Source organism: Ceratotherium simum, chromosome 12, assembly GCF_057802395.1.
Source record: "Ceratotherium simum simum isolate JZ-2026a chromosome 12, ASM5780239v1, whole genome shotgun sequence".
NCBI classification, from domain to species: domain Eukaryota; kingdom Metazoa; phylum Chordata; class Mammalia; order Perissodactyla; family Rhinocerotidae; genus Ceratotherium; species Ceratotherium simum.
The window spans coordinates 68,974,061-68,996,703 of record NC_141911.1 but is presented as its reverse complement, the minus strand read 5'-3'; the positions used below and the strand labels follow the sequence as shown (position 1 = coordinate 68,996,703).

General features: G+C 42.2%; 1 protein-coding gene across 1 annotated transcript in view; it reads left to right on the top strand.

The window, feature by feature from the left end:
* EGF (epidermal growth factor) overlaps positions 1 to 22,643 on the top strand; it is a 78,633-nt gene that overhangs the window by 50,424 nt on the left and 5,566 nt on the right. The window contains 8 exon segments of the mRNA XM_004426580.3: positions 1,476 to 1,643; positions 2,331 to 2,480; positions 5,762 to 5,881; positions 9,948 to 10,064; positions 10,769 to 10,894; positions 14,247 to 14,369; positions 15,726 to 15,870; positions 19,646 to 19,813. Coding sequence (XP_004426637.1) covers positions 1,476 to 1,643; positions 2,331 to 2,480; positions 5,762 to 5,881; positions 9,948 to 10,064; positions 10,769 to 10,894; positions 14,247 to 14,369; positions 15,726 to 15,870; positions 19,646 to 19,813 — 1,117 coding nt within the window.

Here is a 22,643-nt window from a genome sequence, read left to right as displayed (position 1 = left end):
AAAAGACAAATCCTCTATGATTATACTTATTTGATGTGTCTAAAGTAGTCAAATTCATAGAAACGGAAAGTAGAATGGTGTTTGCCAGGAGTGGGGAAGTGGGAAATGGGAAATTGTTGTTTAGAGTTTCAGTTTTGCAAGATAAAAAAGTTCTGGAAATTGGCTGCCCAACAATGTGAATGTACTTAACACTACTGAACTGTAATTTAGGTTAAGATAGTAAATTTTGTTATGTGTTTTTTACCACACACACACACACACACACACAAAACGATACTATGTAAAAAGTTCTTTTGTTGCATTTATGGCTTTAATTTGGGAGAAAGGGCTAGAGACCAAAATGAATCTTAATGGTCCTGGTCAGTGGTGAAGAAGACTCAGTCACCAGGACAAATCGTTTGAGTTTGGGCCAGTAGAGGGAGACATTCATTCTAATCCACCAAATCTAGTGCTCATTTCCAAAAAGACTGGCCTGAGGAATGTGACTGGACGTGATACAAACTTCCAAACTTGGGACTCCTTGGCTTTAGCCTCTGACCACTTGAGGTAGTATATTACAACATTTCCCAGCTTACTAAATACTGGAATATCTCGTCAGAGCAGTTTCAGTGGCATGGAGAGGTGGGTTTAGTTGAGGTGGGGTCAGAAAAGCCCACTTAGGGGTCAGTAGGAGCCATGGAAATGGAGGCAGCAGATAATAAATGACTTTCAAAAAAACTTGGCTAAGAAGGGAAGGAAAGAGACAAAAAGAAGCTCGAGGGGTGAAGAGGTTGGGGAAGTCAGGATAGGAGAACCTGCTAAGGGAAAGAAGCTAGTAGGATGAAGAGAATGAAGATGTAAATGAGAGGAGTAATTGACAGAACAAGGTCCTAGAGAAGAAAGGAGGGATGACCCCAGGAGCACAGTCGGTGGACTAATGTTAGATAAGAGGAGAGACAGGAATGGAGCTGGGGGCCCAATGCAGGGAGATGTGTGGGTGGAGATGGGAATTCTGAGGAGACTGTTAGTCAATTACATCAAATTTTTAAAGATCCTTACAAAAACCTGTGGATTTAGTCTACTACTTATTACTGCCATTCAAAAGATAAGGAACCTAAGGCAAAGAGGTAAAATACCTTACTCAAGTTTAGTCAATAAACAGTGACAGAGTCACTGAACACAGAAACATTCCCACCCTGGCCTCCTCCTTCTTGGTGCTGTGATGTCAATCAGCCAGCATTCTCCTGCTCTTCAAATGCTGGGGGACAAAAGGCTTTGCTAGGTCCTCATCCCACCAGGCTCCCATTCTAAGATGAGGCTCCCACATCACGTGGGTTCTCCGTGGTGCAGGTGGAGGTGGTGGCTCATACCTTGCTTAGCAGCTATACTAAAGAATTGATTTAGTGTAGGAATTGTGTGTATGTTTCAAGCCTTGTCCTTTAAAAAATATTCATGGCAAAGACAAGATGTATGTAATGGATCTGAACTGCTTCCAGGACACCCGTTTGCTGTGGCTGTGTTTGAGGATCACGTGTGGTTCTCTGATTGGACTGTGCCATCAGTAATAAGGGTGAACAAGAGGACTGGCAAAAACAGGGTACGTCTCCGAGGCAGCATGCTGAAGCCCTCATCACTGGTTGTAGTTCATCCATTGGCAAAACCAGGTACACTGGACGTGTTACACAGTCTTTCTTTGGCTGGAATCTGCAACTGTTTTGTTTGATGGCAGGGGAGGGAGAGGGGATGTTGCAGTTCCTACTAATGTGGGGAGATGTTAAGATTTCCTGAGATTTGGATTTTGTTTAAACTAAGACAATCTGTTAGTGAGTTTGCGCGTTGTCCCTCCAATCTCATTTTCTCTTCCCCTGAACAGCTTTTACTTATCTGCTCCTTTTCAAAGACTCCTGGGTTAAAGGTGCTCAGAGCAGGAGTGGGAGTGGGGAGGAGCCGTGTAGACACCTGCAGTGGAAGCTTTTCTCTACATGGAGGCCTTTCCTCTCCTGAGAGTGCCAGTGAGCGTCAGCCAGGGAGTAAGCAAATGGAAAGGGCATCCAGTCGCTCCTCTTTCTGAATTGCCCTTTGGCAGTTTGACTAGATGATGAGTCACAAAGTAGGAGTCACATCTGCCCAAAGAGCTTCTTGAACAGGAGGACTGGCTACACTCAATATTAATACTCATAAGGTAGTAACATTCTGAGCTCACCTTAGAATCACTCTTCTGAAGTAGCTCTTGATATGGGCTCCATTTAGGTAAACTAAGTTTCTCTCCCCGAAGCTGTACCCTGTGATTTGCATCAGTGGCACCCTTGTCATCTCCCAGCCCATCTGTAGTGCATCCCTCTTCCCTCTAGGAACAGATCCCTGCTCACATCAAAATGGAGGCTGTGAACATATCTGCAAAGAGAGGTTTGGAATCGCTCAGTGTTCGTGTCGTGAAGGTTTTGTGAAAGCCCCAGATGGGAAAATGTGTCTGGCTCTGAATGGCCATCAGATACTAGCAGGTAATTATGTCGCTCAGGAATATAGTTCCACATCGATCCCTATGCTTGTGCTGATTTTTAATATTTTGTATTATTAAAAGCTGCCTGCTTTTAGGGATGCAAACCTGTTGGGTTTTTTCCCCGATGAGTTTGGGCTCCTCATCACAGACTAGATTCAGTCAACCTCCCCTAGCTGTAAAATTAATGAACAAGAGATAATATTCCAAGCCTTCAGTTCCAATCCTCCAGCCCCCCATTTATGGTGGAGTAGCCCATCCTTGGAAATAAATGCCGGCATTTTACCACCTCACATAATGTTCAGAGACATTTTGTTTAGAAGTTTTATGGCCTCAACTTGAGAGGTAGTCACATACAACCTCCCTGCCACATGACTGTCTTAATATGAAAAGCAAAGCTCTTTGTAATAAATAACTTGAGGATATCAGACAAGTGGGGGAGTGCAGCCTTAGAAGGCTTGTGATCCACATTTTTAAGTACTAAATATGACTTTGAGGAAGAGGGGAAGAGTAGGTCAAAGATGAGGTGGAACCAGCAGTGCTGATTTGCTTCCCTTGGACGGCCATCCTGCAACTACGGCGCATTTGGATTCCTCTCTCTCGTTTTCTTTATTCCAAAGAGAACTCAAATTTCATTAAGTGTTTTTTTTTAATTCATATTTATCTGATAGGCATGGTGTAAGTTAGGTGACAGTTTGACAACAGATAAATGGATTGATCTATCCGTGGACCAGAATTGGGTATTTTGGAACTTTCTTTCTTTTTTTTTTTTGAGGAAGATTGGCCCTGTGCTAAGATCTGTTGCCAATCTTCCTCTTTTTCTTTTTTCTCCCCAAAGCCCCAGTACATAGTTGTATATCATAGTTGTAGAGTTGTAGCTCTTCTATGTGGGACGCTGCCTCAGCACGGCCTGATGAGCGGTGAGTAGGTCTGCACCCAGGATCTGAACCGGCGAACCCTGGGCCGCCGAAGTGGAACGTGCCAACTTACCCACTACACCACCGGGCCGACCCCAGAACTTTCTATTAATTGTGGCCTGAGGACAACAGTTCCCAGTCTTTCTGGTTTCGGGACCCCTTTACATTCTTAAAAATGATTGAGAAGCCCAAAGAGTTTCTGTTTATGTGGGTTATAGCTATCAAGACTTATGATATTAGAAATTAAAACTGAAAAAATGTTTAATATCTCTATTAAAATTACAATAATACTTCATTATATATGAACGTATTTTTATGGAAATAAATGAAATAACTTTTTCGAAACAAAAAATATATAGAAGAGTGGCATTGTTTTACATTTATATCTTTAATGTCTGGCTTAACAAAGGGCAGCTAGATTCTCCTATCTGCCTCCATGTTAAATCTGTTGCCGTGGTGAAAATCTGGCCTCACACAGACATGGAGTTGGAAAAGGAAGGATTATTTAATAGCCTTTTCTGGTGCCTTTTTTGTGTATCTTCTTTTGATGCTGGATCAGAACTAGACAGGTGAAAGTTTCTTAGAGCTTACTTGCAATGTGGAATCTGAAGCCATATCACTGAACTTTTTGTCCTCTGCTACATTAAAATCCAGTGGTCTATTTTGTACTTTGAGTGGAACTTTTACCATGCATGATTTTGGAGCATCATGGTCTGGTCATTTGAAAATATTGATTGAGTTATGCAGATCTTCCAAATGTCATGTTAATATACATAAAATCACATTGATTAATTATTATTATCAAACTCATCAGAAAAATCTTTGGGGGCTGGCCCTGTGGCATAGTGTTTAAGTTCAGCGCCTTCTGCTTTGGTGGCCCGGGTTCATGGGTTCGGGTTCTGGGTATGGACCTACACCACTCATTAGCCATGCTGTGGCAGTGACCCACATATAAAGTAGAGAAAGATTAGCACAGATATTAGCTCAAGGCTAATCTTCTTTGATCAAAAAAAAAACAAAACCAAAAAAAACCCCAAGGAAGATTGGCAACAGATGTTAGCTCAGGGCTAATCTTCCTCAGCAAAAAAAAAAAAAAAAGAGAAGAAGAAGAAGAAGAAAAAGAAAAATCTTTGAATATTAGGATTTTGTCAAGCTCAAAGTCATGGAAAAAATTTTCCAAATTCTACTTTTCACTTGAAAGCTCAAATTTTATCGTTGACAACAAGAACTGTGAGTTATTTCCCTTGAAGTGACAGGCTCACTTCAGTCATTTTTGAGAAAATGCTTGCCGAATCTCTAAGAGTTAGTGTCATAGTTTATCCGTCATTCTTTCGAGTGAAAATCATGTTCAGTGCAAGAAGAGGCTGGTTTCAGAGTGCACGAGTGCTTCCCTGCAGGCAGCCGCAGAGCTCCCGGGTGTGCGCGGACGGTTTTGTGTGCACTTGCTGTTTCGTTACACAGAATAGCAAAGAGCCAGGTAGTCCATGGTCAAGGTTTTTAAAAATTAATAATTTTACTGCTTCATCATGAGTTTACAAGTGAAAATAGATTTTGCGTGTGTGAGTGTTTGGCAGTGAAGAACCGGTCGAGTTGGGTGCTGTTGCCTTGACTCGTGCGAAGACACTGCAGTTTCCCCGGTCGTTGCTTTTGCCCCACCAGTATCAATGTCGACACAGTGAAAAAACGCAAATAATTTCACCGTCATTAGCCTTTTATGCAGAGTCTTGACCTATGGACTCCATGCAATGGGACCCCAGGGATCCATGGACCACATGTAGAGAACACACTTAGTGTTGTAGGGCATCCATTTCTCCTATGTTCTCATAGGTCCCACGCCTGTTAAATTATGGCTTGTTTATGCCCTTCCACATTTCTAAATATAGAAATAAATATATATCTAAAAAAAAATCACACTAAAAATAAATGTTGAAAGCAGCCTAAAGGAGAAGGAGTGTATATGAAGGGCAAGTTGGGGAGATCATCTCACTAATTTTTCCTTAGTAATGGTGGGCTGTGATCAGGAGCTGATTATGTTCATAGGATTTTGGTATTTTACTCTTATTGTTTTTTGCCAGTACCTAAAAAAGTCCTGTCTTTCTTCCCTACTGGCTCCCCCACCCTCAACCATCAAGTTGAAGTGGTTCACCCTCACCTTCACTTCACTCACCTTCACCTGAGTGAAGCTGGGAGGGTGTGGCGTAGTGGGTGAGGTTTTCTAAGTCACCAAGACCCTGCCTGTTTTCCTGAATCCTCTTACTGTAAGAATGAGTCTGAACTTGCAACCAACAAACAGCCATAAACATAAATTAAATCAAACTTTTCTTGAATCATAAAGGGTGAATTAATTGTATCTGTTGACCTTCAATAGTTAGTGAAGCAGATCTAAGTAATCCAACAACGCCAATGGACATCTCATCCAGGAGTAGAGAGTCTGAAGATAACATTACAGAATCTCATCATATGCTGATGGCTGAAATCATGGTGTCAGGTATGAATAATGAGTTCTCCAATACGGCTTTGGTTCCAACAATTTCCATTAGAATTACCTATTAGAAATTCTGAATTATCTCTCTAACTTAATGTTGGCTAAATCTACACAAAGCTAGTGAATCCAAACTTTGGACTCAAACTTTGGGTCGTCTTCTCTTCTGAGTGTTGTGCCTGAAGAGGGTGGCTCCATATTTTCCTGGACATGAACTTTGTTCATTGAGAGTCTTTGGACTGACCTTGAAGAAATCTACCTTGGAAACAAGAGATGAAAGATAAGACATAGCAGGTCTGAGTGTATCCCCATCCACACCTAGTATTTTTGATATTTGGCTCCTCTAGCTTTACTTCCGTTAGTGTGAAAAGTAAATAGTAATTGATAAGCAAATACAGGTTGGTTGCTTCAGCTGCTCCAGAAGTTTCACAAATAGCAAACATTAGAATTTTTTCTTCTATATTGCACATTTATCACCAAAATGCTAAATAATTTGTTCGATATGTATGAACTTTAGGGAAACTAATTCTTTTATATTCTGTATTCACTCATGAGGCCGGTGGTGTTCAAACCAGGCGCAGCTCAGCTCTAGAGCTTCTGCAAACCCCACCCCTTCAGCACTCTGGGTCTCTGCCCTTCTGTCAGTGCAGCTCTACTGTGAGACCTCGTATCGATTCATATTTCTGAGTAAGATTTTATTTTTACTGTGTCTGTGGCTAAAAATAAGTTTGAGAACTCCACATTAGATATTAGATTCTTAACAAAGTGCTCATCCAACTTTTCTGGTCTACAGACTACTTTGTCAGTGTCTGAGACCCTGGGGACCTCTTGCCCCTCCTTATAAGAACTTATTGGGGTGATTTTTGACAAAATACAAGGATGTGGCTATTTTTAGTAATAATAATTTGTGTGGAGCTTTCAAGTTTACCAGGTACTTGAAATACATCCTTTGATTTGATCCTTATTACAATCCATCATTTCACAGATGTGAAAACCCAGACTCAGATATATTCTTAGTCACTTGACCAAAGATTTTTGAAAATTATGACCAAGTAATTAATTTGTGTCAAGAAATTAATTGTTATTCATTTAGTGACCATTTATTTGCCATACACTGTGCTAAGTGCTGGGGATACCATGATGAACCAAATATAGCCCCAGTCCCCAAGGCCACAGTCTGATGTGAAGACAAACAATATGATAGAATAAAACAATATAAATAAAAATTAGCAGTATAGAGAACCTCTTCAAAGTCCCTAGTGATCCCTAGAGGTTCACAGAGCATTTTTTTTTCTTTTTTTTTTTGGTAAGGAAGATTGGCCCTGAGCTAACATCTGTTGCCAATCTTCCTCTTTTTGCTTGAGGAAGATTGTTGCTGAGCTAACATCCGTGCCCATCTTCCTCTATTTTGTATGTGGGACGCTGCCACAGCATGGCTTGATGAGTGGTGTGTAGGTCTGCGCCTGGGATCTGAACCCATGAACCCCAGGGCTGCCAAAGTGGACCATGCGAACTTAACCACTGTGCCACCAGGCTGGCCCCTTAGAGCATGTTTTGAAGACTGATGTTTGGGGGACTCAAAGGCCAAGATGAATGACAGACAGTACAGTAGGCACATGGGTGGAATGGGGAAGAGATGCGAGGGCCAAGATTTGGAATACATATATAACAGGCTGCATTTGCCTTCATACCTGGAGCCTGGACTCTGCCTCATGCAGAATAGATGGAATTGATTGTCTTGGTGAAAATTACCTTATTTTTCCATACCTGAATTGTGTTCTATTTTGTCTTAATGTGTAAAGTTTTAGTTCTACCTGTGTTATGCTAAGGGGTCTTACTTATGTTTTGTAGTGAGATTTCATTTCAACGAACTGTCTATGCTAAAAGGCTTTGAAGACTCTATATAAGATTTTAGGTCAATATATTCTTATTCCCCAAAGACACACAGACTGATGTGGAACAAGTAGATGTGTGTGCAACATGGCAAAGAGATTCAATCGTAAAAAGTTTCATTGTCAAATTTACTAAAATCGTGAATTCTTCGAAATTCATGAATAAAATGTAAAATCCTTAACGTGGCCTGCTGGGCCCTAGAGGAACCAGCCCTCCACACCTCCCCAGCCTCCATTCCTGCTCTGCCACCCGCAGCTCTCCACGTCCTGCGTCACTTACCTGGCCTTGCCTGGTTTGCTGGTGGGGTTTCCTCGGCCCACGGTGGTCTTTCTAACCCCTCCACGTCCTGTGGCTTAATATGCTGTTGCTCAGAAAGGCTTTCCTCGTCTCCTGCCCAGGTGAGGTGGGAGCTGTTTCTGCTCTCCTGGAAGCCGGTATTGTTTCAGGATTGTGCTGATCACACCTGTACCTCAATAATTAATTGTGCAAGAGAGCAGAGCCCTTCTCTGTATTCTCCACCGCTGTGGTTTTGGCCCTCATTAGGACCTGGCAGATAGTGGGTGCTTCTGAGTGAATGAATTTTATTAGTTTTACTAGAGGCCCCAGAGTCTTCTCTAGTGTGATAAGGCTCCTTCTGATTCAGGCTGTCACAATACTCTTCTTCTTTATCATCCTTATCTAGATATGTGTAATATTTATAATTCTCAAAGGATTTTTTACAAAATCACTGTTTCTTCCAGTCTTTACAACAATCATGTGAAGTAGACTGGACAGAAATTGTCACCTGGGTTTTAGAGAAGAGGGAGACGAAGCACAGGCAGTCCTTCCCTCCAGAGCTGGTTTGTGGCAGAAAGAATTTTGGCTACGGCCCATCCCCCACAACTGCATATCTGTTGCTTTTCATTATGCAAAGCTGCCTTGGGCTTTGCAAGTTACCAAATAAATCCTGAATCGTATTCCAATTTAAGATAATTCTGCAAGTAATTTAAAATGTCTTGGGTAATTGCATACTGTCCACCATGCACTCTGAACAGCCTTGTGATTTGGGAGCTAGTCTTACAAATAAACGCCGAATCAGATGGATAATTGATTTAGTCTGAACTTATCCATCTTGAAGAGTCATGAGTGACAGGAGATGACCAAGCAAGCATGAAAGGCATGTGTTCCCACAAGAGAAATCTTGCACAACTAGCTAAGCAGATCAAACGCAATTACCAGACGTCTGCCTTCACGTGGCACCCAAATCCTACTTAGATCGTTTAACTTTCTTTAATTCATGGGCCAGTTTGGAGAGCTTCTTTACCTCTTCTATACTCAGGTGAGCAAACTTACCAGTGAATAGACAGATGATAGTTTATAGCCTAGTGTGCTGTGTGAGATCCCGCACTCCAAAAGGGAGGAGGCATTTGAAGAATGATTGTGTACATGAATAGTTAAAGGAAAAATACGTGCTCAAGTTTAGGGCTCAACATGCAACCCTGTCCCCTGCGGCATTTGCATTTCAATGGAGTATGAAATAGAATGATCCATTTACAGCATTTAGTTTGTATGGTTCATGACTTTGTAACAGTGCCTTGAGGTTTGGAAGTCACTGCATAAATCTTGATAATAAACATTCATTATGACATGCATATTCCATTACATATGAAACATGATTTTAGTAAATTGACCATAAATCTTTTTCTGATTTATTTCTCATTGCATTTATGATTGAATCTCTTTGCCATGTTGGCACACAGATCTACTTGCTACGTATTAGCCTGTGTGTCTTTGGCGGATGAGAAGATATTGACCCCTTTTGTATGTCATAATGGTTGGGAATTCTCAAATAAGCAATAAACGTTTTGAAATTTGAGCCCATTTACTCCTAGCAATTTTATAGTTCAAATTTGCAAGTGCTTTTAAAAAATTATAAATAAGTTCACATAGGGCCCTTTGAACACCAAATAGTTCTTTAAGACTAAAGATTTATTGAGAGCATGTAAACGGAAACATGTGGCTTGTAGATCCTTTAATACAGATATAGATTTCAGGTCAACAAAATGTTTCTATTTGGAGGTTAACCTGTCCCATAACTTGAGAAAGAGAGTGCTAGCATGTCTGTAGACCCCAGGAAATTAATGCCCATTTTCTCCTCTGAGATCTGGAAATGATCTGATGGGGTTCCTGGTGTTTGCAGGTGACGATAACTGTGGTCCTGTGGGATGCGATCCACATGCTCGGTGTGTTTCAGAGGGAGAGGATGCCACATGTCAGTGTTTCAAAGGATTTGCCGGGGATGGAAAACTATGTTCTGGTAAGAGCAAAGACCAAATACACGTAATATCTAGAAAATCATGAACCAGAAACATTCTCTCAGCTCATCCTGGTTCAAAAATCCTGATTACATAAAAAAGGATTTATGTAATCAGCAGGATTGAATACTTTACTCAATATTAGCTAAACATAATGGATGGCATATATAGAAAATATTAAACATATACTATATTGTTATAGTACATTGAGTTTATGTTAAAATTACATAATATATGCAGTTGACATTAAGGAGAAGAATTTACAATTAGCTTCGGGATCATGAATTTGAGTTCAAGTCAAATTTACAAATTCATCAATTCCAGTAAAAGCACAACTTTTCTCCCCAAAAGCTTAGGTGATAAGTTTTAGTTTAATAAATAGGTATGCTGGATAGTTTTCTATTTTATGCTGATAGCCTCAAAATCTTAAGTTAGCAATTACTGTAAAAATCTGAGTTCTTATGCTCTGAAACTCTGGCGTGATGTGATATATTTCCACATACTTAGCTAATCGGACACGTGAGAAATCTGTAAACATTGATTCAGAAGTGAACTCCGTGTCCGACATGCAGGGTTTGCATTACATTTGCAAACAGTACCTGTAAACGGCTGAATGATCGTACGTAAGGTTGTACTTATTCTTTCCTGCTATGCTCATTGATACCAGGCCTGCCTATGTATTTCACTAGCATCATTTTGCCCACAGATGTAGATGAATGTGAGATGGGGATCACGGTTTGCCCTCCCACCTCCTCTCAGTGCATCAACACTGAAGGTGGCTATGTTTGCCGGTGCTCAGAAGGCTACCGAGGAGACGGGGTTCACTGTCTTGGTAAGAGGGCACCTGTGCTGAGGGAGGAGGGTGGAGGCGGCCTCGGAGAATCATGAAACACTGTGGGTCTGGTGGGCAGAGGAAAGACAAGATATAATTGGGTGCCACACATGTTAAGACTAAGAAAGGAGTTGTGTGGCCTGTTCAAACTGACATATTTCAGTTCTTGGTAAACAGTCAAGTTCGTGCCCTTGTGCTCTTACTGCGCTAGTCAGCTACAAGACCCTGCAGAGGTTGTTCACCCCTCTGCATTTCTGATTCTCTCTCTGGGGTTTGAGTGACACCATGCCTCATGAATACTGCATACCTTGGGCCCCCATGGGGGCAATTGGACAGCATCTCCTTTGTCACCGAATTTGGCAATTGAACTGTGGTGACCTGCAGAGCTGATGTGGGTTTGTGGGAAATCACTGCTGTGTGCGTCAAGGAAAGAAGGTGTGGTTCTGTGAAGGGCTCATCCGGTGGCTCTTGATAAGTTCTAGATGGGAGAGTCAAGCCACTGACGTTTCAATACCAGTAAAGAGTGATTAAGACCTCTTTCATAACCGCCACACTCTGCCGAGGTCTGGGTGTGGCGTGTTGGGTGGGGAGTTCACCTAGTGGATGTCTTGTACGCCTCCAGCTGTCAGAAGCACAGCATCGCCGTACGAGTGAAGACCTGCCTGCAGCGTCGTTGCCCAGTGAAGTGGTTACCCGAAGTTTTACAGGGCTTTAAAATGTCTCTTTCAGTGTTTTCTTTTCCTTCTGAAAACATAACAATCTTTTCACGGTGAGAGGCAGATGCCATGATAAGAAACTAAAATGGTACTGCTTTTCTCCCGCAGGTTGAGTCAAGATGAACTATCAGTCATAACTACCAATTTTCGGGATCTGGTTGGTTTAAATGAGACCTTTATCAGATGAGTTTTGTGGAGTCCACAGACATCTGTAAATTCTCTTTAAGCACGTATTTGGCTCTCAATCAGGAAAATGTCACTGCTCTAATTAAGCAGGCTCATAGATAATTTAAATAAACAGGCTTTATATTTAATTTACTTTGAAGAGAAAGGAAGGTTTACTTTCTTGGATGTTTAAACTCATTAGACTCTGGATTCTCACTGTGTTACTAACCCTCCTTCCAGTAGCAAACATGCAACGGGGTGTCATGGCCCAGCCTGCCTGTGGCATGGAGTTCTCAGGCCCCATGGAAGCAGTGGGCTCGTTCCTGGTCTCTCTCTCTCCCTCTCCTCCTCCCTCTCCCCCTCCCTCTCCCCTTCCCTCTCTCCTTCCTCCCTCCCCTCCTTTTCTCCTTTCCTCCCTCTTCACCTACATATGTAGATATAGTGTTTTGAACCATGCCTGGCATGTTAATAACAACACAATAAAAATGTTGTTACTCTTAAGAGTAGTTGCGTTTCTTGGCCAAGAGTGTATCTTTGTTTTTGCTTCTTGGAAAAGCTCTCTCACACTCTCAAAGTGATAGTTCATAGAGATTATAACAGGAAGTCAGTAAAAAAAAAGACTCAATTTAAGCCATTCAGGATAGCAACTTAATGTGACAAAGATTTAACTGGCCCCTATTAGTGCAAATGCACAGTCCTAGGAACTGTGAGGAACACCAAGATGATGAAGGCAGTCCTTGCTTGCAAGGAGAATATGATCTAAAAGAAGTACAGCTATGACAAGGGTTGAAAAAAGGCATGCATCATAAGAGAAGTAAAAACTACAATGGACGTTCAGAACTGGAAGAAAATTGGGAAAGACTTCATGGAGGAAGTGTCATTTTGGATGGAACTTGGGGCATGAGTAAGTTTTTCTTAGGCAGAAATGTGAACGGGTGGGAGCATTCCAGCCATGAACATGTCACAGGTCTTATTCGGGGGTAGAGTACAGCCTAATTGAGCACTAAGTGAAGGTTGTATACGAGGGAAAGCAGAAACTGAGGCTGTTAAGGTGCTGTCTTAGTCTGCTCGGGCTGCCATAACAAAACTCTGTATAGCCTGGGTGGCCTGAACAAAAGAAATTTATTTTCTCACAGTTCTGGAGGCTAGAAGTCCCATATCAAGGAGCTAGCTGATTGGGTTCCTGGCGAGGACTCTTCCTGACTTCCAGATGGCCACTCTCTTGCTGTGTACTCACATGGCCTTTCTTCTGTGGCTCATAGAGAAAGAGAGAAAGAAAGAGATTTCTGGTGTCTCTTCCTTTTATGAGGACACCAATCCTATTGGATCAGGGCACCACTCTTAAGATGTCATTTAACCTTAATTACTTCCTTGTGGGCCCTATCTCCAAATATAGTCACCCTGAGGGGCAGGGCTTCAACATATGAATTTGGGGGGAAGGGGGATACATTTCAGTCCATGACAGGTAGGTTGGGTTACATTTGTGAGTAACTAGAATCTGAGAGTCAGTTATTGGGGTTTTACTTCTCTAGACCTGTGTGTTCAAGAGAAATATAATGTCAGTCACTTATGTAATTTTAAATTTTCTAGTAGCCACATTATACCAAGTAAAAAGAAACAGGTGAAATTAATTTTAATAATGTTTTATTTAGTCCAATATATCCAAAATATCAACATTTTAATATATAACCAGTATAAAATTATTGGGATATTTTACATGCTTTGTTATTTTGGAACTAAGTCTTCAAACTCTGGTGTGTGTCTTACACTTACAGCACGTCTCAGTGTGGGCTAGCTGCAGTCCAGGTGCTCAGTACTCACAGAGGCGATGGCTACCATATTGGGCAGCACCGCTCTAGGCAACAGAGAGCCACTGGCAGTATTTGAGTCAAGCGGTGCAGTGACGGGAGATGTGGTTCAGGAGGATTAATCTGCAGTGGTGTTGGGGAGAGGAGTGGAGGACAGATGGGATGCTGCTCTTCTTACAGTGATGTAAAATTGCAGAGAGGAAGGACCCAAATGTTAGGATGCTGGTAACTGAGAAAGAAGAAGGTGAGTAGTTGGGAGAGAAAGTGATGACTTAGTTTATGCTTACAGACAAAAAGGAAAAAATGTTTTATTCGATATGATCTGAACTTCTAGATGTTTGTCTAGAGACAGTTTACCAATCTCCAACTCTCCCCCTGAGCTACTTGTGCTGGGAATTTATTGTCCTTCCAAGCAGTAGGAAAACCTCCAGCCTCATGCCAGGAGTTTACCTGAATGGGCCTGCAGCCGAGGGACTGCTTTCATCGCTCTCTCCAACACTGATGGGAGAAATTTTGAATCTAAAATGCATAGAGCTCTGAGAACATGCAGCATGACAGAAGCTGAAGGTGCTCCCCTTCCAGAATGGTGGATTCTCCAATTGTGTGACCCTCTTTCCTCCTCTGCACCTCACTTTTCTCTCCCTACTCCCTTTTTTCTTGCAGATATTGATGAGTGCCAACTGGGCGTGCACACCTGTGGGGAAAATTCCACCTGTACAAATACAGAGGGCAACTACACCTGCCTGTGTGCTGGCGGCCTGTCTGGACCTGGACCGATTTGCCCTGGTAGGTTGGTGGGAGGTCTAGTGCCAAGGGGAGGGACTTGATTCCGGAAAATTCTGTACCCTGGTGTATTTGCATTAGAGATTCTAGAAATCATTCGGTTCAATCAGGCTGGTGAATTTACTTTCCCTATTAGGTTGATGCTGGGCTTGAGAATGTGAAATGGTCCAAGTTTTCTTAATTTAATAGCATCTGGAATAAATCCTTTTTTATTACTCACAATTCAATAAAGGTGGGAATACAGGTGGTTCTCTTTAACTATGCAACCAGTAACTTGATTTGCAATGTTGATTTCTGGGGCTGCTGGAAAAACTCTTGCAGGGCTAGACAGGTCGGCGGGGGGGATGTCTGGACTCAGCATTTTGAGTCACTTTCAAGGATTTTAAAATATTACTTTAAAAAGTCAGTATTTCTTGATCTGAATTAGAACTCCAGCTCTTTTTTCTCTCTTTTTAAATGTTAATAATGGGCTCCTGCTTCTTGAACCCCCTTCCTATAACCCCCTTCTTCTCACGTCAGCACCCCACGAGGGGAGCTGGCTTTATAGACCCTGGAAACCAGGACTGGGGGCTCCTTCCCGTCACTGCCAGCTGTTTACCTGTCTCAGCTCTGCAAGCAGAAACGTCCTAAGACAGGAAAGTTGTGCACTTGCTCAGGTCTTTGTTTTTCTAGCACATTATTTTCTCAAATAATTTGCTCATCTTACAGGTATCGGAAGACTGCTCATGTTTATATAGTCAGCTACACGCCCTGATGTTTTCCTTTGAAAGAGCAGTGAACCCTTCAATAAAGGGGACTTAGCCTTTGGCTTTCCCTCTGTTATGGTGGCATTTCCTTTATGTCAAAGTAGCTAGTCTTGTCCTTGAGGGTTCCCCCGAAAAGTTAAATGGTTTTCAGAAGAAAGTGTTGCATGAGAGAAGTTTTGGAGACTCCTGGGGTACTGGGGTAATGGGCTGTGTTGGTGGGGGGTTTATAAGCCATAACAGATACTGTTGTTCAGTGAGGCCCTCTTTAAACTAGCTGTCACCTCACACAGTTAGTGTGTGTTTGTGGGTGAAGATGAGCTTTTACAATGAGATCAATGACTTGGGGTTCATACCGTGTCCTAGGACTGAGCATTCTTTGACTTGCCTCCAGTATGCTTTATGTAAATAATGCTGACCCTAAAGAAAGAATGGGGGGTGTCATGGGGAACGAGCTCAAGCCTGGTTAGGAAAGGGAGACTGGCATTGCTTTGCTAGTCCTCCTGTCAATAAAAGACATTGTATCACAAATCGCTCACAGAGGCCAGTTCCTGATGTTGACACCTGAAAGACCTGTCACTCCAGACAGTGAAAGGAATGTCTTTGATTCTTCCAGACTCAACTCCTCCCTCTCCTCCCAGGGAAGATGGCCGCTACTCTGTGAGAAACAGTTACGCGGAATGCCCCCCGTCCCACGATGGGTACTGCCTGCACGGGGGCGTGTGTATGTATCTTGAGGCGGTCAGCAGCTACGCGTGCAAGTAAGTCAGCTGTCTTCCGACGGTGCAGAGATCCAATGCTGCGGGCCATAACTTTCAGCTGATTTGTCAAGTTTATATTGCAGAGGTTTTTATATAGTTAGGTTTTTCCTTAGGGAGAAATATATAAATATATGTATGTAAAGTGTGTGTGTGTATATTGTGCCTTCCCTGCACATCACACCAGCCCCCTAACTGCCAGTGCTAAATATAAATTTAAGGAATTGGTGATTTTCCCTTTTACTTAAATAACTTGATGTTACTACTGGTACAGTCTGGGGATTAAACTTCTCATTCTGGTCGAAAAACTTAGATTTGTGAGAGAATCCCTAAAACTTTGATTTATTTTCTGCCAAATATATGGAGACATCCACGACGTGTTTCTGAATTTATAAAAGTGTTATATGTATTCACACTGGACTTCTTGCCTTCAATTCTCAAAAGTAAAAAAATATATATATAATTTTTCTTCACTTCCTAATAGTTGACGTTTATGTTTTTGCTGTTTAGTAACAACTGCTAGTTGCAGCCACTGCTGCCTTTGTCCCTTTTTGTCCCCACGATGGTTTCACAGGGCAAAGTATCAACCTAGGAAGTAGGGTCGAGGAAGCCCCAGAACTGTGAGGCGCTCCTGCCCTGCTCACAGGACAACCTCCCCCTGAACCTTCATAAAACCACACTCACCATATCTTGCCTTGTGTCAAATTTCACTTTTAATTCTTTCATATTTTGAAGGCAATATGAGGGAATTGATAGATACCGAAAAATAAATAGGTCTCCGAATAAATTATATTCTATGACGAAGTGTGTGGCCTTGCATTATAGATCATATTGGCCTGACAAGATAATGAAAATACTCGTGAATATTAGCAAAACTGACTCAGTTCTCGTGGAAATCTGCTTTCATTTCATATGAGCATGCTGTAATTTTCTAACCTAAGATAAATCTGGCACTTAAAATAGTCATCTTTGATTTTGATAATAAGAATCAAATTGTTTTTACCTGTTCATGGTTTCTTATTATCCCAAATAATGAGATTATGAAAACAAATGTCCCAGTTTATTAGGTCATGGTTTGTTTTTCTCTCTGATACTTGAACTTTGGATTATAAAAGACACTATAATAATACGAAGGGTACTGCAGGGTTACATATTGCATTCAGGACATTGTTTTCATTTGGACCTGATAGCGTCAATTCATTAAATGATTTATGAACTCTTTAGAACACTGCTTTTCTTTCTGTCATTAAATCCTGATGAAAGTATCGTGTTCCCCTGATAATGTTTTAAACATGAGTTGCTACAAAATCACAATTAAGCTGGAGATAACACTCCAATTTAAGTGTTTTTAATCAAAAGCAATATTTGAAATATCACCAGAGTTCCCATTCATCTGGATCATAACTTTGATTTTGAATCCTACGTTTAATAAAAATGTGGTTTAATCAAACATTCAACCTTTCCCTCCTCCTGGCCCCATGACTTTGCCTTGTATTTTTTAAATTCCATAATAACACATCTCGACAGAGTGCTCACCAGTCCGACTTTTATTAGAAACATTTCGTGGGCATCATTGCACACAGAGTGTTCTTAATGCTGTGGGCGGGTACTTTATAACAAAGTACCCTCTTCCTTTCTGGCTTGGATGCAGTGGAAGGTGCCCTCAGATACAGAAAATGCCTGGCTGCCCCAGGATGCAGAGGATGTGTGAGAACTGAGTGTCCTTGCCCAAGGTCTTCCTCGGAGGTTCCCTGGTCAGAAAACCCCAACCTCCTGAGCTCAGAAGAGGTCCTCATCCATCTGGTCTGCCTCTGAACCAACCCACACCTCTCCAGCAGGTCTGCTTCAGCCAAGATCCCCAACACAGGCGCTGTGAAATGTTTCTGAAGAAAGGTTGTGTGGTATAATCAGTGTGAGAAGTGCTGCGTCCTCTAGCCTTCAGTTCTTGCTTCATGGCACACCACAGCACGGGAGAAAGTCTTGTTGACCTTTATTTAGTTCAGAATTTCTTGAAATTATTTGACCATGGAAACTGAAATGTATTTAGCCAGGAAATCTTTTGTTTGGTTTAACAGAAGAACTAATTAATAACCCAAAGAACTAGTGGTGTGTGGCCCGCCCTGTGAAGTGCTGGCTGACTGCTCTGGGCCTCTAAAGCTCAGAGAGGCTCTGATATTCAGACTGCCTTGGCTCCCCAGGACTCTTGCCCCGTGCTGGGTATATTCCTTGAGACCTTCAAATCTCTGAGAGGATGGGAGGTGTGGCCCATTAACATCCAACAGTTCAAAAGTGGCTGCTAGGCGTTGATAGCAAATGTCTGTAACCAGCAATAGCTAGAAATAAAACAGTATCCAGGAAAGCCTAGAATTACTTGGTCATCCTTTGTGTTTCCTACACTCAGATCCTGCCATCTCTTGCATGGTCAGTTCTAGAGGAATAGCTTTTGAGAAGTGTATAGAGCTTGAAACCCCTTTTGGAAGTAGCCCAGGGTAGTAGAGAGAACACAGGCTCTGAAATCAGAGAACCATTTGAATCAAACCTGCTATTCACTAGCTGTGTGACCTGGTACACATTACTTAACCCATTTGAGCCTCACTTTCCTCATCTGTAAAATGGAAATATGCCATTGAAAATAAAATGAGTCAAAGTGCCTAGTGCAGCATCAGACACATAAGGCGGTTAACCAGTGCTCGTTCCTTTCCCTCCTTTCTCTGAAAGTGTCTCGCCAGAGCTCCTGTGACCCCCTCAAGGGAGAACTAGGACTAGAATCTAGATCTTCTGGGGCTTCGTCTAATGCCTCTTCCATGCTGCCTCTTCCCCAGTGGGTACTGATACCAGTTCTCTGTGTATTCATTCCTTCAAGTCCTTCTGGAATAAGGTGGGGGTGTGGATATATAGATAGTTGATCCAAGGCCAAAGGGAAGAAATCCCTAACAAGTGAGCATTAGAAAATGTCTCATAGGATATTTTTCAGAAGTTGATGCTCTCGCCAAGAATAACAGAATACTATTGTTCTACCCAAGCTCCCGAGAGTTTCTGGAAGTGTGCATTCCCAGTAGATGGCAGCCTTGTCTCATTTACTTTCATCTGAAGATTCACAACGTGTGTTGGTCGCTGGTAATTCTGGTAATAGTTTCACTAAAGAAACAGCAGGATGTCTGTCGGTGAATTCCTCCTTTTTCTCTGTTTAGTTTATCCCCCTTGAAGAAAGTAAGCAAATGCTTGTGTGTCACCACCGAGACCTTTTCTCTTGGGCCCATGGTGATTTAAAAAAAAAGGGAAAAATCTTTCCTCCGCAGACCGGGCTGTGCTTCCTGTTCAGAGACAACGCACATTCTTTTATGGCTTGGTCTCCAGCGAGGGACTCTGCCTTCCAGTTCTTCCTTCCTTTGACCTACACTCGTTGCAATCTGGCCAAACATTTGTTTGAAGACTCTTGGCTCTTAGGGCAGAGCTGCTTTGTGTTGGTCTTAAAGGTGGCTCTGCGGGATTTCAGCCTAACAGAAATTGATCTTTAATCAATGTTCTGCCTCTTATAGAGGCGGTATGCAAATAATGCCCCGTCGCTCCCAGGGCAAATAGACCAAAGGGGGAAGTCCAGGCTGCTTTAACTTGTAAATCAGAGTGCTTTTAACTGCCCCTGATGGATTTTCCATATGCTTCCAAAAGAGCTGAGTCTGGATGTGTAGAGGTGGAGAGACGGCTGGATATTGAGTCTGACAAATAGAAGCATTTTTGGCCAGGGCTCACTGTGACCTCTGTTTGTGTGTTGTCACAGCTGTGTGGTTGGCTACGTCGGGGAGCGCTGTCAGCATCGAGACTTGAGGTGGTGGGAACTGCGCCACGCCAGCCACAGGCGGCCCCGGGACGTCACCGTGGCGGCCATCTGCGTGGTACTGCTTGTCCTGCTGCTGCTGCTGGGCCTGTGGGGGGCTCATTACCACAGGTGACCCTGGCTTCCCGTTGGCACTTTCCACCTCTTTCCAGCCCCTCCCAGGGGAGCCCCTGCCTCCCGTGTCTTCTGCACACTTACTACATTTACAAGTGGATCACAGTAGAGGAAACAGAAAATGGCCCAGGATTTCACGGCTCTGAGACATCAGTGGTTTTCCTTTAGCTTGGGCCATTCCGGTCTTTGTCCACATGCCTGCGTGGTTGATGGGGTTGTTATTTAAGGTGGCGCATTTTTGTATTCCACTTTTTTCTCTCAGCATCAGATGCTTCTCCCCCAATAGCCTGCATAACCGCCATTTTCCATGGCTGCCTTCCACTGAGTTGATTTCCCACAAAGTATTAACTTTTGTTGACGAAAATCAGTATCTTTCCTAACTTGGAAGTTTCTGGTCCTTGGATTTTGTGTTTTCAATAATTTCAAGTTAAAAGTTAAAAACTGTGGAACAATAATGTTTATATGTTTAATTTAAAAACTCCACTACATTAGGGTGAAGGAAGAGGCATCACATTGTTTACTCATTTTCCATTTTCTTAGAAAGTAGGAGAGCCTCCTCCACTGTCATCAATATTGAAAGCATTTTACACACTGTTACAGTTTGTGCTGTACAAAAATCAGTGAGTCACAGCACTTTTGGGCTGAAAGAGACTTGATTGAATTATCTCATTCAATCTCATCATTTTATGGCCAAAGAACCTAAGACCCACTTAATTAACAGGTCCCAGTTCTCTGGGAATGTGCAGAATACCTACCGCCATCTGCAGATGAAAATCCCACCACATTTACTGGTACTACACAACCGCTCAGGTGGCAACTGTCTTGCGTTTTGGAGAATTCAGCACATCATCCAAGATGAGCCCCTCTGAGACCCTGCTGTATCCTAGTATAGGGCTGAGGAGCACGGGCTCTGGAATTAGAGTGCACGGGTTCAAATCCCAGTGCGTGTTGAAATAACAAGCGTGTTATCTAACCTTGTATTCATTAATCTCCTTTGCTATAAAATGGGGACAAGAATAGTACTTGTCTTAAGAGTTATTGTGACATTATTTGAGTTAATCTAAATAAGGAGTTTAGTGTAGGTCTGGCATATAGGGCTTAATAAATGCTGTTATTATGATTTTCTGTGAACTGTAATCTTCCCCCAAAGAGTCACATGTTCCAAACCCTTTTCTATCTTGAGACACAGGATTCTCAGGCACAAACTTGAAATTTTAATTCAGTGGTTCATCAGTAACCATTGTACTTTTTAGCCTGGTATTCAATTAACATCTTGTTTGTTTGTGGAAAGAATATTGAATAATCATCAGTTGATCCCTTTGGACAGAATGCCAAGGGAAATGTAGATGCCTGGCAAATAGTGTAGAAAAATGGAAGCAAGAAATTTAAGTTCATGTGTGCCATAATTTTTAAGTATTTTTTCTTATTCTATGGGCTATGACATAGTATGTTTTATGTTCTATTGGCGTTCTTCAGATCTCTGAATTGAGCTCTGAGTTAATGGCAGATTGCTGGCCTTTTAGACTTAGAATTCAAAGACTGGCTCAGCTGGAAAATGACTCTAGACTTTATACACAAATAAGCCTCTGACTCCCCAAATACCTAAAATCAAAAGTGGTAAGGACTATTTCTTCAAAAAGAACACTCATCAGAACTTTTTCTTTTTTTCCTTACTGAAATGCATCCAGAGTTGTAAAGCTCTTTCTGAACGAATCTACAGTTATTTTCTTCACAGTTCTGGTCGGTGGAACTGCTTACCCCACCGCAGACTTTCAGCTGCGTGCTGCCTGCATTTGCCGTAGTCATATTGATTCTGGTGAGATCACATTACAAATGCTAGTCTGAATACTGCCATGTCGCTGAAGTATACCAGTACACACAGCTCTAGCTTTGAGTTTTAAGCTGGGCATGTTAAGTGCTTTTCTTTAAAGAGTTAGAATCAGTTATTTCTCTCTTGTAGCAGCCGGGCCTGTTTTGTGTAGATTGAGTGTTTGACGCTTGGTTATCTCTCAAAAGATTAACATTTGGGAACTAAATAATTTTTTAAGTATTGTAATATTATTACTTCATAAATCTTAATTTCTTGGAAGGAACCCCTTGTAAGAAATCAACAGGAAGTATTCTGTCACAAACTATAACTTTGCAACTTTGCAGCTGTTTATATTAGCTACTTGCTTCAGTTTTTCCCCGACACCTTTGATTAGAAATACTAATGACCCACACCATTTCCTTGTACCACACATTACATAGAGTTCTCAGCTCCTGGGAGACTACTGCTTTGAGGACAGGGATCCCACTTAATGCTAGATCTCCCTCCTTTTCCCCCCCTCTCCCCAGTGCATGACACCATGCCTTGCACAAACTGAGTGCTTAATGTTTGTCGAAGAAATAAGTATTTATAAAACTGGATTTGGAGGCAGGAGACCTAGTCTGTTTGGCTGGCTTGGCAACTATGGGACAGTGTTCCCTGGAGTCTTCCACTCCTTGTGTTCTCGCCTCTAATGCCTTTGAGCAGGAGATCGCAGCGGGCCAGTGGAAGGAGCCTAGGCCTTGCGTCATTACGACCCAGCTCCTGGGCTGCCCTTGGTCACTGTGTGCCTTGGGTGAGTCGCTGCTATCTCCCAGCCCCACTGGCTTCACTTGTAAAATGGAGCTAATGTAGTGTGCATCCCACAATTGCTGTGATACTCTTTTCATAGACACTCCTGCCCACAAAACTGTAAGGCCATTAAGGTAGAGATTTTGTTGTTTTCCGTGCTATATCCCAGTACTAGGACTGCCTGCGATATAGTTAGTACTCATTAGATTTGTCCATGAATGAATCTCA